Consider the following 17956-nt stretch of genomic DNA (forward strand, 5'->3'; position numbering starts at 1 on the left):
TCTGTCTCGTTTTCATTGGATTGGTTCAAATGGCTCTGAGCACTATGGGACTTAACATCTATGGTCATCAGTCCCCTAGAACTTAGAACTACTTAAACCTAACTAACCTAAGGACATCACACAACACCCAGTCATTTGATTGCCTCTTGTATTAGAGATGTAATCTTATCTTACTCTCGAGTCATAGATAGGGAAGAGTTGTCTACATTATACCGGCTCCTACTTTGTACCACTGCTACAAAATTCCTGCCTCTTTTACTGTCTGACATTTAGTGAAATCACCTTCAACTGTGTGCTTCTTGCTGCGATATTACCAGCTAAGAGTTCTGTTTGTTAAGGAACAAATCGTTTAAGGACAGCATTGACTTTGTTGTAGCTTTCATCTGATATTTTTTGTACTTGGCGAGGAGAATTATTGGTAGAAGGTAAGTGGCAACATAATGTTTTATTTCTGCATGATTATACATGAAACAGCCTTAGTTTTCAGACTGTTATGAATCTGTATTGGTTATGATTTGTAGAACGGATTGCTCCATAATTTCAATGCAAAGAACCCTCGCAGAAAAAAAATAGTTAACCAAATAAAGAAGAAGAAATCTAGAATTACTGCTCCATCTGTGAGAAGGAAGTGTTGTGGAGACTCAGCGGGGAAACCACCACAAAAATTCATTTGTAACACAAAAGAATGGTATAGCATATTTTGCGAGGAAGATCGAATGGAAGAAATGACGAGATGCACGAAATGCAAAATTATCGGAGGGTTGGGGAAAGAAGGGAAAAATCTATATTCCATGCATGCAAATAGTGATGTAAAAACTAAAATATGGAACATTTGCTTAAACTTAGACAGTAATTACTTATCTTTAAGCTTAGGGACATGGTTTGTAAGGGAGGCACAATTTACAAGCTTACTGGTACAAATGAGGCAACCAGAATCCTAATCTGTACCACTTGCAGATATTTAGAAAAGTAAGTGTAGTCCGTTTATTTTTCTCAGAATTTTGGTTCTTTAAATCAGATATCAAGAACAACATCCCGCAGTTGAGGATGGAATTGTTTAAATAATTTTGTAATTTACTGTTTAGGATGTAACAAAAAAATATCAAAACTGGTATAATTGACACGTTTCTCACGTAATCGAGATTCAGCCGAAATATTTGTAAATAATATACGCTTAGAAAATCTAACTAATTCTTCAGTGGTAATTCGTTATCTACTGAAAGTTGTCTGTGACGTAAAGCTATGAAGTGTTAGCGCATTGCAAAAGCAATTAAAGCTATCGTATTTTTATACAATATTCTTCACAAGAGATGACTTCACACTGGGGATGTCTCACTTTGTTCAGGCTTTTTGACTTGATGTTCTTATTCAGGATTATTCCTGGAGCATAACGACGTACTTCCTAAATGCATTCCTCATCAAAATTTAAGTGAGAAGTTTAAATAAGTAACTACTCTTTCATTGGTTACGCTAGTCGTGAGTGTCGTCCTTTTTAGTAGATTCCGTGTGGAAAATATTATGATCGAGAGGGGAAAGCGTTAAACATGTTTGAATGTGATATCATGAGAAATACGCAAGTTGAAATGAGGAAAACTAGCAGTCTACTGTTTACCACTTTTAAATTATAACCTTTGATGTAGCGTCGTGATCAGCTGTGTGGAGACGTTAGTTGCTAGCAAAAACTATTCTTGTTAAGAGGAATGGATTAAAGATACGACTTAAGGGATAGCCCTCTTTCAGCGCATGATAGAGAGGCAATTGTCGTGATTTTTCCAAGTAAAATAAGAATTAATGCTAAATCTTGTACTTTTGTCTTTCAGAAGTAATGTTTGTGTCGCTTCCTGTAAGCATTGCCGATGCCCTCCTATTGGACTTGTAACAAAATAATTTCGTATAAGTCATTTCCTATATATTTTCTATCATCGTAAATAGGATGACTGTCAAATATTAAGTTCTAACGAAATGATAATGTGATGAGACAAATTTCATTTTGCTCGAACAGTCCACGGGTGTACTGCCCGCCCATAGTGTCCAACGGGCACAATATTTCGACTATCAGACATGTCGCCATCGTCAGGTGCGCTGACGAACTGAGCTCCTGAGGGCGGGCGGCTATCCTAAATCCCCTTCCCCCGCGAGGCGTTGTCTCCGCGGTCCACGCCCGCGGTCGCGCGTCGGCGGTCGCTGAGAGGCTGGCGTCGGCGTCTGTGGTGGCGTCGGTGTAACTGCGTCGTCCGCCCTGGTCACTCGTTCGTTTTCTTTGCTGAGCCTCTTTTTAATTAGACTCAGTGCCTTGCTGAGGTTATAGCCGCAATCTCTGTTGATGAGTCCGTCCCTGGTGCGAATTTCGATAGCCTCTCTAACGACGCTGTCCCAGTATTTAGATGCCTGTGCCAAGACCCTGGTATGTTGGTAGTCCATTTCGTGATTTTCGGACAAACAGTGCTCTGCGACTGTAGACTTGTTGTGGTACATAAGTCGATTGTGCCTCTGATGTTCTCGGCAACGATCTTTGATAGTGCGCACTGTCTGTCCAATGTAAGTCTTCCCACACTCACAGAGAATCTGGTATATGCCGGCCTTCCGCAAACCGAGATCGTTTTTGACACTTATCAGTAATGCTCGTGTTTCATTGGGTGGGCAAAAGACAGTTCGTACTCGGTGTTTCCTCAATATTCGTCCTATTTTCCCCGATAGTGCGCCAGTATACGGTATATAGGTGGTGGCTATCTGCTCCTCCGTGACTTCGTCCATCTCCACACTCTGTACTGTATAGGTGGGGCAGAGAGCGCGTCTAATCTGCCATTCCGAGTACCCGTTTTTCCGAAATACAGTTTTGAGGTGTTCCAGCTCGTGGGGCAGACTCTCTGCGTCCGAGATGGTGCGCGCCCTGTGCACCAGTGTTTTTAGTACCCCATTCCTATGGGAAGGGTGGTGGCAGCTATTTGCATGCAAATATAAGTCGGTGTGCGTTTTCTTCCTGTACACCCCGTAGCCCAGGGTGCCATCCGCTCTTCTTTTGACCATGACGTCCAGGAATGGTAAACTTCCTTCTGCTTCGGTCTCCGTAGTGAATTTGATGTTCGGATGTATGGAGTTCAGGTGTGTTAGGAAGTCTAGGAGCTCGTCCCTTCCATGGGGCCTCACGAACGTGTCATCAACATAACCTAGAAAACAAGTAGGTTTCCATTTGGATGTTTCCAAAGCCTCCTCCTCGAAATGCCCCATATAGAAATTCGCTACCACAGGCGAAAGAGGGCTCCCCATTGTGACTACATCTGTTTGCTCATAGTATTGTCCATTAGACAGAAAATACGTGGAAGTCAGAACGTGCCTGAAAAGGTCGGTCGTCTTCTCGTCAGATTTCTGTGCAATGAGCTCAACTGACTAACGTGATGAGGACATTTACCCACGTAAGGGACAGGTATTTGGCCAGCAAATATGTAGGTGCCCTAATGTTGCTGGCAATTGGGCGTAACTGCACCCCTTCTTCTTGGACTTTAGGGAGTCCATAAAGTCTTGGCGGTACAAGTCCTTGAGATGTCAATTTCTTGGCGATACCCTCTGGTAAATCCGCGTCCTTGAGAAGAGCCCTAGTCTTGTTCTTCACATTCTTTGTGGGGTCAGCGTTGATCTTCCTGTAAGATTCGTCACTTAGCAGGCTCTGCAACTTCTCAATGTAGTCCTTATGGGAAAGGACAACTGTAGCATTACGTTTGTCAGCTGGTAAGACAACAATCTCAGGGCTCTGTCTCAGGCCTCGAATGGCTGCCCTCTCCCTGCTGGTAATATTTTGCGATCTACTTTTACTTGAATTTGATACTAAAGGGATTCGATTTTACTCTCTTTTGCAAAAATACTAAATTACTTTATACTGAATTTCTTTTCTATTTCTTTTTACATTGTTTCTCTTCAGTATACTTGCTACTATTCAAGTGATGCTATCACAGTGGGACTTTGTTTTCTTTTTTTTATGAAATTTGGATCTTGGGTTTGGGGCTTGTATTGGGTTTTGGGTACAATTTTTATGTTTTCATCTTTGCGTCCAAAGGTTCAAATGGTTCAAATGGCTCTGAGCACTATGGGACTTAATATCTGTAGTCATCAGTCCCCTAGAACTTAGAACTACTTAAACCTAACTAACCTAAGGACATCACACACATCCATGCCCGAGGCAGGATTCGAACCTGCGACCGTAGCAGTCGCGTGGTTCCGGGTTCCGGACTGAGCGCCTAGAACCGCTAGACCACCGCGGCCGGCGCGTCCAAAGGAATCGTCGTTACGTACAACATGCAATGTGTTGATTTCATGAACAATAAAACGGGCTGAAATGATGTTTATGTTGATCTCTATTCCAATTTTCTGTACAGGTTCCGGAACTCTCGGAACCGAGGTGATGTAAAACTTTTTTTATGTGTAAATATATATATATCAAAGCAATAAAAAGGGCGGAAATGACGTTTATGTTTATCTCTATTCCAATATTCTGTACAGGTTCTGTAACTCTCGGAACCGAGAGTGCCGGAACCTGCACAGAAAATTCTAGAGATCAACATAAGCATCATTCCTGGCCTTTTTATTGCTCTTGAAAACCACACATTGCATGTTGTACAACCGTACAGCGAGACCTTCAGAGGTGGTGGTCCAGATTGCTCTACACACCGGTACCTCTAATACCCAGCAGAACGTCATCTTGCATTGATGCCTGCCTGAATTCGTCGTGGCATACTATCCATAAGTTCGTCAAGGCACTGTTGGTCCAGATTGTCCCACTCCTCAACGGCGATTCGGCGTAGATCCCTCAGAGTGGTTGGTGGGTCACGTCATCCATAAACAGCCCTTTTCACTTTACCCCAGGCAAGTTCGATAGCCCCACATAATTCCACCCCAAAATAGCAGGGAACCTAGACCTTGCTGCACTCGCTGGACAGTGTGTTTAAGGCGTTCAGTCTAATCGGGTTGCCTCCAAACACGTCTCCTTCTACTGATTGGTTGAAGGCATAAGAGACACTCGTCGGTGAAGAGAACGTGATGCCAGTACTGAGCAGTGCATTCGGCATTTTGTTGGACCCATATGTACCGTGCTGCATGGTGTCGTGGTTGCAAATATGGACCTCGCCATGGAAGTTTCGCATCATCCGAGCCATAATCCGCAGGTAGCGGTCATCCACTGCTGTGTTGGCCCTTGGGCGGCCTGAGCGAGACATGTCATCAACAGTTCATGTCTCTCTGTATGTCCTCCATGTCCGAACAACATCGCTTTGGTTCACTCCGGGACACCTGGACACTTCCCTTATTGAGAGCCCGTCCTGGCACAAAGTAACAATGCCGACGCGATCGAACCGCGGTATTGACCGTATAGGCATGGTTGAACTCATGACAACACGAGCCGTGTACCTCCTTCCTGGTGGACTAACTGGAAGTGATCGGCTGTCGGACCCCTTCCGTTTAATAGGCGCTGCTCATACATGGCTGTTCACATCTTTGGGCGGGTTTAGTGACATATCTGAAGAGCCAAAGGGACTGTGTCTGTGATACAGTATCCACAATCAACGTTAACGTCTATCTACAGGAGTTCTGGGAACTGGGGTGATGCAAAACCTTTTAACAGGAAATAGGTTTTTTGTAAATAACATTAAAGACATATGGAAACGATATTCAGTTAAACAGATGAAATTCAGTTCTTGAGATTACAGTTCAGTTCTTGAGGTACAATGCAGTTCTTCAGGTACAATTTTACTCTGATATTGCAGTGCAGAGATACTTTTAATTAGATGCTAAAACAGTAATACTGTTTGAGAATAATTTTTACATTTTTTTATTTCCGGGAGCACTGGATGAGAATGTTTACAATTTTTTCAGATCTATAAATCCACGCTAAAAAATAATGTGGAGATACTTTTACTACAACTAAATTCCACAGTCCAAGTAGCATAGCTTTTACAATAATTCTGATGGACTCTGCACACTTAGAACCTAATTTCAACGGTCCCAGTATCAAAGTCTTTTACAATAATAATAATTCTGATGGACTGTGAGCTATATAAATACATATACACACTTAAAATCTAATCTGACTTGGATGGTTAGCGGCAGGTGAAAACTTAAAAATTACTCTATTTACATGACGCACATGGTGCGTAGGTATATATATTTAGGGGTTACATATACGTTACGTATGAGTAAATAAATATACTAATATTTTTACGGTTTTTAATAAATAAATATATTTTTTGGGTATGCTTTTTTAACTTCTTTCTTTCAGACATATGGTGTGCGTATACACTGAAGAGCCAAAGAAACTGATACACTTGTCTAATATCGTGTAGGGCCCCGCGAGCACGTAGACGTATCGCAACACGACGTGGCGTTGACTCAACTAATGTCTGAAGTGGTGCTGGGGGGAACTGACAACACGAATCCTGCAGGGCTGTCCATAAATCCGTAAGACGATGGGGTGAAGATCTCTTCTGAAGAGCACGTTGCAAGGCGTCCCAGATATGCTCAATAATGTTCATATTTGGGGAGTTTGGTGGCCAGCGGAAGTGTTTGAACTCAGAAGAGTGTTCCTGGAACCACTATAATGCAACTCTGGTCGTGTGGAGCGTCGCATTGTCTTGCTGGGATTGCCCAATTCCGTCGGAATGCACAGTAGACATTACTGGATGCAGGTGATCAGACAGGATGCTGTCACTTGTGAGAGTAGTATCTAGACCTATCAGGAGCCCCATATCACTCCAACTGCACACGCCCCACACCATTACAGAGCCTGCACCAGCTTGAACAGTCCCCTGCTGACGTGCAGGTTCCGTGGATTCATGAGATTGTCTCCATACCCGTACACGTCCATCCGCACGATGCAATTTGAAACGAGACTCTTGCGACCAAGTAACATTTTTCCAGCCATCAACAGCCTAATGTCGGTGTTGACGGGCTCAGGCGAGGCATAAAGCTTTGTGTCATACAGTCATGAAGGGTACACGAATGGACCTTCAGCTCCGAAAGCCCATATCGATGATGTTTCGTTGAATGGTTCGCACATTGACACTTGCTAATGTCCCATTGTTGAAATATGCAGCAATTTGCGGAAGGTTTGCACTTGTGTCACGTTGAACGATTCTCTTCAGTCGTCGTTGGCCCTATTCTTCCAGGACCTTTTTCCGGGCGTAGCGTTGTCGGAGATTTGGTGTTTTACCAGATTTCTGATATTCACGGTACACTCATGAAATGGTCATATGGTAAAATCCCCGGCAGTACTGCACCGCGAGCACCACAGCAAAGGCACCACAAATAGTGTTCGAAAGAGAGGGCTCTCCAGACCATACGACACACAACCTTAGCCTGCCTGCGCGCGGGACTAGCCGAGCGGTCTAAGGCGCTGCAGTCATGGACTGTGCGGCTGGTCTCGGCGGAGGTTTGAATCCTCCCTCGGGCATGGGTGTGTGTATTTGTTAAGGTTAAGTAGTGTATAAGCTTAGGGACTGATAACCTTAGCAGTTAAGTCCCATAAGATTTCACACACATTTGACATTTAGCCTGCCTCTGGGTGGCACCTTCCAATGTAGGATACACATTCATTTTTCATTGCAGATCGTCAAACTCCACAATCGGCAATCCATTCGCCTCGTCTGTCATTAGTCCGATAACCTTCTTGTTCTGTGGAACAATACCATAAGGATTGGCGGCCATGTATGAGGACGTGTTGAATTCATTACCATGGTACCTCATTACTTTATATGGATTGCAGTTCTTTATCCAATAGATGAAGCTGTCTGTATCCATATAAAGTAATTTAGGATCTGCGAAATGAGTTTTCACAAATTCATAAGAAAGCTGTACATGTGGGTTTTGGATAGATCTAGTATGAACATCCCCACATAAATAGGCTTCGTAATCTCTACTGCAGTGTACGCCATCCAAACAACAACAAAGTTCTTATTGAACGTGGTGAACCGCTTAAAATTTGGTCTGGCAATATATTTTCTTGTGCCATAACGCCCATCCCATTCGGTTATAATCAAAATTTCAAGTCTTTCCCTCAAATTCTCCATTGTTTTACCGAAAATTGAATTATTCATTAATTTATAAAAATATTTTTCGAAGTCACACGTCGTGGAAGCTCTGTATCTCATATTCAAATCAATATACTCCTTCAACGAGGGGGACTGCTTCAGGGAGATAGTCCAGGTAATTCTAACCAGGTCTATCCCCAAACTGAGACACTCCCAGAGATTACGATAATGAATAATCTCCGCTTATTCCCCAGCGTAGTAATCAGTTTTGGAGTGAAGCCTCCTCGTGGAACTAGTTGCTGTGGACACAGCGGCAAATCGGCATGCGCATCATGCAAACTAATAGGCTATGTTAGTTCTGCCTCCACCGCATACACTCACATTCGTCATCTGGCACCCATCGAAACTCACCAATCGACAGTGATTGCTGCATGGCATGCTCGTATAAGTTAATTACATCCAAGTACATTATGTAACTGCAATCAAGGGATGCACTGAACCTGTCATCCATCCGTGGGTTATTTCCCTTGACATGCCTATGGACACAATCGAAAAGGCCCCCACGGATCCCTGGCTCAAGGAAAGGAAGCATGTCAGCATTAATTCAATAATTAGATGCTGCATTTCATTTTCTTGAGCACTGCATCCCAAGACAATCCAGGTGCCGTGTAACAAAAGGCGGGATCCAGAGAATATGTGGTCATGCATAGACTCCAGAATTTCTCGAAAACGTCTGTGTCCATGTAAAGCCGTGCATGCTCTCCTATAGTGGAGATGTTGAATTCCCGCCTGACACTCACGGCATGATCATACTTTGCATCCGTTATGGCACTGCCTGTGAGGTCGCTGGAGAATGTAGTTATGTCGGGTAGCCTAGTTTCGTAGAGTTTCGCCATACTATCTACATACTCGTATAGGAAAACCCCCTTCCTAGTCACAAGTTGAAACTTTTCCTCGTCGGAAAGTGCAGCTTGAGTGATATGCATATTGCCCCGAGGCAGAGTTTCAATGAGTTTCTGGAGTGGCGCCTGCATGAAACGTAACATATCAAGGAAGTGGAACGTAATTCTTGGCGTCATTCGTTTGGAGAATGAAATATATTTCTCGACGGTCTAAGGTAGGATACTGAACTTATTTTTCTCCCAACAGAAATCAGCCAAGTGCTCAACTAGAATGTGATCGTCATACCCGCTTAAATTATGGAAGAAAACGGGTATGCGCCTTGGTAGCTGATACTTTAAGTTGCACGTATTCTGAGTTGTGCGACGGAACTTCCCCGTTAAGATGGCAATGGTCCCCACGAGGAATTTCTGCTTACTGTCTAATGGCAGCCCACAAATATGACAGTCAACTGCGTTATTATACAAATCTTCATTTTCCTTTAATTTGGTCATGCGAACTTTGTTGCTGTAAAGCTTATCAACCTGCCATGAAAAATTTTCGAGCTCAGTGAGTAGTCAAACCACAGGATTATCCCCAACACAAGATTTGTAGCGGTTAAGACTGGAATCATATGATGATACAATTTGGTACGCTGCCGCATATGGTAAAGGTGATGTGTGAGACTGTAGGGACACCTTCACAGCGGGTCACAGGAGCGAGGAGGCATTCAAAGTCGGCGTACACTACAATCGGGCATCGCTCCTGGTGGTGAGCATTTTTAAACTTCATGAATTTGCTTTCCTCTGTAGGCATAATAGCACGTACCGAGTCCTTGGAAGCGCAGTCAGAAAATGGTTCAAATGGCACTAAGCACTATGGGACTTAACATCTGAGGTTATCAGTCCCCTAGACTTAGAACTACTTAAACCTAACTAACCTAACGACATCACACACATCCATGCCCGAGGTAGGATTCGAACCTGCGACCGTAGCAGCAGCGCGGTTCCACACTGAAGCGCCTAGAACCGCTCGGTCACAGCGGCCAGCGAAGCGCGGTCTATTAGATGCGCTGCTAATAGCCCGTCTGGGGAAAAATAATTCAGGCACCATAAGCAAATATGCTGTTTACCCTTATGTTTATTCATCTGGGAGGCGAGAAAGCGGGATATTGTCTTGATCCAAACATAATGATAATAATCGCCTTAAGTGAAGAGTAGCATGTTTACATGCTCACTGGCAAATTTTGAGAAATGGAGGATGCGGCGACGCGCTTCTTTCGTCCTTTACCTGCACGTACCTGTCAACCGTGCTGCAACTCGCACCAGGCTGCATACAACGTAACTATTTCAAGAATCGGGAGAAGGTCTTAATTTTGAATGAAAGGTGAAAATACTGGCAAAATTTCGGTATATTCTGAACCTTGATAATTTACACGTTCACTGCCAAAGCCGTGCTGATCTTAACATAGTCATGCACAAACGCTTTCATTCACGTTAGCCAGTTTATGGTAACGTAGTTCCCAAAGTGTGAACAGCTATTACGCACGAATTGTTCGTAATTGAAAACGCTCGCCATACTATTAACTTTATCGGTGTCTAATGCACTCAAGTTTTTAATCACCGATCTGATCAATATGCCACGAGGAGATACTGTCTTTTCTCATATACAAAATTACTTTAAAAATCCGTACTTTCAAAAAAAGAAAAAAGAAAAAACGGGAATAAATATGCCTTTACTTTAAAACACTTTTGGAAAATGTAGCACAACTAAAACCAGCAAATTATAACTTCCTTCGGAGCTCATACTACACACGACCGTACCAGTGAAAGACTAGGCTCCGACTCTCTTTGACTGCTGTAAGCATTCTCTACCTCCAAGAGAAAAGACGCGCGAAGAGTACTCCGGTCTCATTGGTCAGTTTTCTTTGAGGCTAATAGAAAAACATTATTCTCCCGTTTCCTGAAATAAATATTTAACGTTCTGATATTTTGTTTATGCTTTACGTTATTAACTATTTTCATTTGAACTCGAATTAGCTTTCCTTTTACGATAAACTTATTTAACATACTGTGATACAAGCTTCCCCGTCGTCTTCATTCGCACTGTCTTAAAAATGTCTCGTGCAAGTTCGTACAGCGTTTATCAGTAGAATAGTGATCTACTTATCTACTTTAGTCCACATCCACCCATCATTCACACTACTAAAAGCATATGCAAAACTGTACAAACATTAATAAACAAAACAGCCTTCAAGAAATAAACAGAACAATTCATATAAACATTCTCTTGACCTGTTTCTTGAATGTCTCTGTGCACTACTGGACTCTTCTGGATGAAAATTAGAATTACATACTCGGCTGAACCCACTTCAGACCGTCTGTCACTGTGCACGCATGAGTCATTCTCCTGATACACAGGCTCTAGTCAGGAGTAATATAAGGCACCACGCCTCAAGGGGACTGACGACAATATGCTTGTCCTGCTCATCTGACTTGCTTTTCTTTTCCAGGCCATAAACGGGAACCGTTATTCCGGTATTCTGCCCTCAATTTTAGGTATGTCCTGGATGTCGTTGGGGAACTCGATACCATCAAAGTTATAACACCCACGAATATTAACACCTACATGGTATGTACTGGAACGCTCAGAATGATCCCTACGATCGTAATTTCTCTCGCAAGCTGGGATTACCCTGCAAAACAAGCCTGATCGTTTCTGGTTTCGACATTAAAGCGGGCCCTCTTATTAGCTACATCTTTAGAGAGCTTGATATTGCTAGACTCTCCATTTACCGTATCATAGACATGTGTATGAATGTCCAGATGTAGTATTTGGCTGAGTGCTTTAGCTGACCCTCTCACTTCCATCACGGAGAGCCGGGCCAGTATAGCACTCAAGGTGGATTTATTAACTGAAGTGTTCCATGTTATCACGCCATTCCCCCCCCCCCCCCCCAAAGTAAATGAAGATTCTTCTCTTCAGTGCCAGAATCAACATTCTGGATGTGCGGCAGGGCACTGCTCATTAATACGTGGGATGCCGCGGATCAGAGGCTACCTTGAGGAGCTCCTTCTCTATGACAGGGAGGCACGCCCTTAGAAAACCAACAGGGTTGCGGTACCCTCCTGTTGGGTTCTCGATCATCATGAATGAAATTCGCTCCTCAAAAGCGTTTGCAGTCACCAGGTATCTTAACTGCAGTATGATGTCACTGACCTGATGTCCTTCACTAAAAGGATAGCTACAGGATAATCTCTGTTACTACTACTACTACTACTACTACTACTACTACAGCGTGATGTCCATCCTGTCGATGACGGGGTCGGTGAGGTGATAAGTGGTACCTGCAGTGGCAGACATACCTTTCTCGGGCGGCGATTTTGACGAGGATGAGAAAGAGGATGAAGCTGGGTCAAGCCAGTGGGAGTAACCTGCCTTTGGCGATGGTTCCCGATGCTGTTGTTGCTGCTGCAAGCCAGTCACGGTGACCTTAAGGGTGGTAGCTCGTTGCTCGGTCCACGGATAGCAGTGGCGGTGCTGGGGCAGCGACAGCTTCTCGCGATCCGTGTAGCGGCGCCCTTATAGGCGATGCTTGCCTTACCGGAAACTGCTTTGGCGAGGTGGAAGGTTTAGCCACAATCGGTACCCGAGCTACACTGTGCTGTGGCTGCGGTGACGCGTCTGCTGTAGAATAATGAAAAAAAATGAAGTACAACGTTTGCTGCAAGGAAGGAAAGAATACAGATGATTACATGGTTATAAGCGGAGTGAGTAATTACCTTTCCTGCTCTGGGTCCATGGCGCGAGCAACTCATCAGCGTTGTCCGGTATTTCTACCACTCTTTCAGGGAATTCATCCTCTTCAAAAAGGGCCAGGTCGTGCTCCCTTTGTACGTTTTCGTCTAGGGTCATTTCCCTGACACAATCAGGTATTTCATCCTCATCAGAATCGATATGCTACTGATCCATCTCACCAACAAAAACAGTAAGACATATATATAGGCCGACCGAAGTGGCCGAGCGGTTCTAGGCGCTACAGTCTGGAACCGCGCGACCGCTACGGTCGCAGGTTCGAATCCTGCCTCGGGCATGGATGTGTGTGATGTCCTTAAGTTAGTTAGGTTTAAGTAGTTCTAAGTCTAAGGGACTGATGAACTGAGAAGTTAAGTCCCATAGTGCTCAGAGCCATTTGAACATATATATAAATATACATACTTGTTAGAGAGAGAAAAAAAATATACTAGTACAGACGTACACAATGAAAATTAGAATTATTTTTACACTTAAAGGGCTGTTCTGCCGTCTCATTAGGCGTGCCTCCAGCCGCCTATTAAAAAAAAAATGTACTCACGTGGCAGTCCTAGGTGCTGGCTTTCCACATGAGGAGGAGTTTGCTGTAGTCCAGCCTCTTCCTACTCCACCTCTCGTCTACCCTTGCAATCCAGGATAAAGTCCTGAGTTTCACTGTAAAATAAGAAAAGGAAACTGAAATACCGATGAGAATTTTTTAACACATTAAATTTTTTCCCGATATAATTACCATCGTGATATGCATAAATTATTCAGTCTTCTTCAACCATTCTAAAATACTTGCTACTGTCACTGACGCTGGTCGTACTGCTGCGCTTCGTGATTGATTAAGGAGAGACAGAGAGACACATACAGACACACAACTATACAGACGAACTGACAATGGCTTAATAAGACCGGGAGTGGAGAGGGGAAGGTCCATATAGACTCACCAATTTGGCGGGAACCAATCAGGAAGAGCGGTTGATGGGAAGTCCTGAACAGTATTTTCAGTAGCCAATAGGAGTGTGGCATTCTACCCACCTGCTGGTGAATGCTGATCTGAGGACTCAGGACAAGTTGGTGCTGGTCGGGTCGGCTACTGTTTTCACGCACTCGTTGGTACAGCCAGAAAAAACCCGCTTCCGGTTTGCACTTCACTGTGTGGCGAGCTGTGTCCGCTGGCGGACGCGCCGCCGCTTTGCGTGTCCACCAGTTACGACCGTGCCTCGTGTAGCAAACTACTGTGACACTGTATTTAACAATATTTCTTTGTTATATGATGCAGGATCGTCCTCAGAGTTTCGACGCGGTGTATTTGTGCTCATTTGTTTTAGCGATGTAGTTTTTTCGAGTATTTTTTGCTGTGAACTATTTCCATTCCATGTGCACCAGGGAAGACAGAGCAGTGTTTTGTGTGCGAGTGTATTTGAAACAAATTGTTTAAAGCAACATCTGTAAATATAGTGAGGCATTAAACACTTTACCTAATTTGTTTTTGGTGGTCTCGCGGTTCTAGGCGCGCAGTCTGGAACCGTGTGACTGCTACGGTCGCAGGTTCGAATCCTGCCTCGGGCATGGATGTGTGTGATGTCCTTAGGTTAGTTAGGTTTAAGTAGTTCTAAGTTCTAGGGGACTAATGACCACAGCAGTTGAGTCCCATAGTGCTCAGAGCCATTTGAACCATTTTGAACCTAATTTGTTTGTTTGTGCATGCAAATATTGCCGAGTAGTGGAGGAAGACTTGAGAGGTCCCACAAGTGCGTCGTGATCTTTTTCAGAGTCTGTGTCTAAGTGAGGCGGTATACATCGCAAATCTGAAGCAAACTACTGTGCAGCGATCTTTTTGAAAGTGTATTTAGAGACACATTCAATTGGAATTACTAACTCCTGAAGCAGCTTGTGCTTAAAGACAAGGGTACTTCCCACAAAAAGCATGCAAAGTGTCTCTGGGATGGTTTCACAAGTGTGCCTCGATTTTTTTAGAGTCCGCATTCAAATGTGGTGGTGGTGGTATTCCCCGGAATAAAACGTGTATTTGTCTAAATATTCTCGCGTCATCTGCAAACCTGCCTCTCTCTCTTTGTGCAGTGGTGCATTTAGTTCCTGTGACATCTTCAAGTTATGTATGTGACAATATTCCGCACACCAGATGTAATAACTCCTGAAGCAGTTCGTGTTCAACGACAAAGGGTATCTGTGCACCGGGGTTGGGTAGAAGGGGGAATGCCGCGGTTATTTCCAATGCGACAGAAAGTAGTGGCCACTGCTGTGGCTACTGCATGACCGTGCCGCAAGCTGGCACGTGACCTTTTGGAGTGCTTCGAAGGCTGACTGGACTTTATCGAATGATCTACAGTTACAGTATATGCATTTATCAGCATGAGTTGAGAAGCATAAGTTAGCTCCATCCTGCTGCATATTCATTAGTTGATGAAGCGTATTTGTATAAAAGGCTAGTCGGTAGTTGTCTGCAGAAATTAGAACCAAATTGGATCTCAATTTTGGTAAAACGTAAGTACAGTTCCCCACTCACTTCTCGTTCATAGAAATGAACTGTAATAAAGGAATAAGAACAATTTTCCTTACCGCAAAAAGATAGGGTGCTTCTGAAAGACAGGTGATATTGAAATAGAATAATTATTTTTCCATGAATTATCATTCTCTCATCACTTCCCTAGCAACCATAAACAAATTAGGATATTAACTGTTGACATATGTTCCATATTGATGCAAGAAAGTTTTGAATTTCTGTAATGTATTAGTATGTAGTGTGTAAATATTTAATCAGTTAGTGATTCTTGTTTCAATTTGTTTTGTAACTTTGTTTCAGTGAGACATCCTGGACTCAATGTACTTTGGGACTCAAAGGCCAAAGATGATGATACCGTGAAGGATAGATGGGGTCTAATTGCTTGGACATTGTCTAATTATATGCAACCTGAAAAACTAAAGATTATGCCAAATCATCTCATTATTCCAGCTGCAACACTGTTTTACCTCCTCCATGTAAGTGACACAGCTTGATTCAACTGTTCAGTTACTCTGGTTGAATTTTTACTTTTGTTGTGATTGATAACTACTGCTTTTTGGTGTTAATGTATTTCCTTTCTCCACCTGTGCTGAGAAAATAATGAGAGGTATGCTACCTTGATGAAACGGTATAAAATGTTAAAAAAGATGGAAAAATAGAAAGGGTATAAAGGCATAAGGAAGTGTGGGGTGATTACTATTAAAATAATAATCAGTGCTGCTGACAAATAAATGTAAATATGACTTATTAATTGATATTGTTTTCAGTCTACCAGACAACACTTCCAATTAAAATGCAAGTAGTACATTTTCACATAATTTACAGGAAATCAGCCAAGTAACATTGTCGACAACTGCTGGTATTTCTACAGGAGCCCACCATGGCATTTTCAAGGCAAAATTGCAGCAAGAAACTGCTGTGCAATCGAATTTGAAACCACAGTTTCCACAGAAACTCCATAAAGAGAACACACACACACACACACACACACACACACACACACACAATGTAAATACTAGCACTATCAAGAAAAGATGACCAATGTCAGAAGTTATCAATACTGAAATTAATAATCCATGGGTGAAATAGCATAAACTGTGTCGCTCTGTCTTCTTTGGCAAGAAAGAGTAGGATTGCATGCAGAAATTAATCACAAACCACTGCCCCTGATTATAAGTTTACTTGATAATTTAAATTCAACATCTTCCTTAAAAACACTATCCCAACAGTTGAACATTCATGCCAGAATCAGTGTTTGTTATATTCCTTAGGATGACTGGTTCCAAGAAAATGTACTGCAGTGGCAAATTTGCTCGGCTGTTGCGAGCGTATGTGCTGCTAACGCTCTGAACACTGGTACTCCACAGTCCCAGTAGCCTGACCAATATATGACATGTCACAACTGCAAAGTATGCAGTAGACACCCACATTATGCAAACCAGTATCATCCTTTATGGAACCCCTAATGGGACCCTGGTCTTAGATGATGGTTGAAAAACACACTTCACATCATATTTCCACAAAATATGACCAACCCTGTTTGAAATGCTCCTGTGTATGGGAAAAAGGCCATAGACTTTGGTAATTAATTGTAATTGTCATGTGACTAGGGCCTCCTGTCGGGTAGACCATTCACCTGGTGCAAGTCTTTCGATTTGACGCCTCTTTGGCGACTTGCTCGTCGATGGGGTTGAAATGATGATGATTAGGACAACACAACACCCAGTCCCTGACTGGAGAAAATCTCCGACACAGCCAGGAATCGAACCCCGGCCCTTAGGATTGACATTTTGTCGCGCTGACCACTCAGCTACCGGGAGCGGACATAGACTTTGGTGTTCCCTCAGTATCATCATCACTCATATGGTACACAGTTGGACAACAGTGCAACACATGTCTGAACTGTCTTTACTATAGCCATTCTGGTGGAAGGTGACCTTAGATGGTCTAACTTAGCTGACAAACTTTCAGGGCCCAAAATGGCATGGGCTCTCTGAACCAAGGTACAAGCTGGATGGTGACAACTATCATCCTACAGATACAAGTCAGTATGAGTAGGCTTCCTGTAAACAGCATGTTTTAAAGTGCCATCTACCTTCCTCCTCACCAACACTTCAAGGAAGGGAAGATAGCTATCCTTTTCAAACTCCATTCTGAAACAAATATTTAGGTGGATTGAATTCATGTGTTCTATAAAGTCATTCAAATTCTCAGTGCCAGACATCAAAAATATCATCTGCACATCTGAAAAAACACGCAGGTTTCATAGCCACCAACTCCAAGGCACGTTCCTCTAAATCTTCCATAAACAAATTGAGAATAATAAGTGACAACAGGCTTCCCATCACAACTCCATCTGTCTGCTCATAGTACTGGTCATTGAATAAAAATTAGGTGGAAGTTAACACATGTCAAAATAGGTTCATTCATTCATAACCAAACTTAAATTCAACCAATTGTAATGGAATTTGACAGAGGAACATGAGTGAAGAGAGAGACAACATCAAAACTTACTAAAATATCTGACTCATTCAAATGCATTCCCTGTAATTCAAATAATAAATCCACTGAATTCTTAACGTGGTGCTCTCACCGACCTATTACAGGGCTCAACAGAATAGACAGGTGTTTTGCTACATAATACTCTAGGTTGGAGCACCAATGTTACTCACAACTGGATGAAACATTGGTACTCAACAGAGTAGCAAGGTGTTATGCCATGTGATATGTCAGAGCACCA

The 17956-nt window shown here is 43.0% G+C and overlaps 1 protein-coding gene across 7 annotated transcripts in view; it reads left to right on the plus strand.

The window, feature by feature from the left end:
• LOC126299284 (constitutive coactivator of peroxisome proliferator-activated receptor gamma-like) overlaps positions 1-17956 on the plus strand; it is a 633226-nt gene that overhangs the window by 565562 nt on the left and 49708 nt on the right. For all 7 annotated transcript variants that reach the window (XM_049991071.1, XM_049991070.1, XM_049991069.1 and 4 more), the window contains one exon: positions 15517-15692. In XM_049991071.1, coding sequence (XP_049847028.1) covers positions 15517-15692 — 176 coding nt within the window. The remainder of the gene's footprint in view (positions 1-15516; positions 15693-17956) is intronic.

The sequence above is a fragment of the Schistocerca gregaria genome, chromosome X (genome assembly GCF_023897955.1).
Source record: "Schistocerca gregaria isolate iqSchGreg1 chromosome X, iqSchGreg1.2, whole genome shotgun sequence".
Lineage (NCBI taxonomy): Eukaryota > Metazoa > Arthropoda > Insecta > Orthoptera > Acrididae > Schistocerca > Schistocerca gregaria.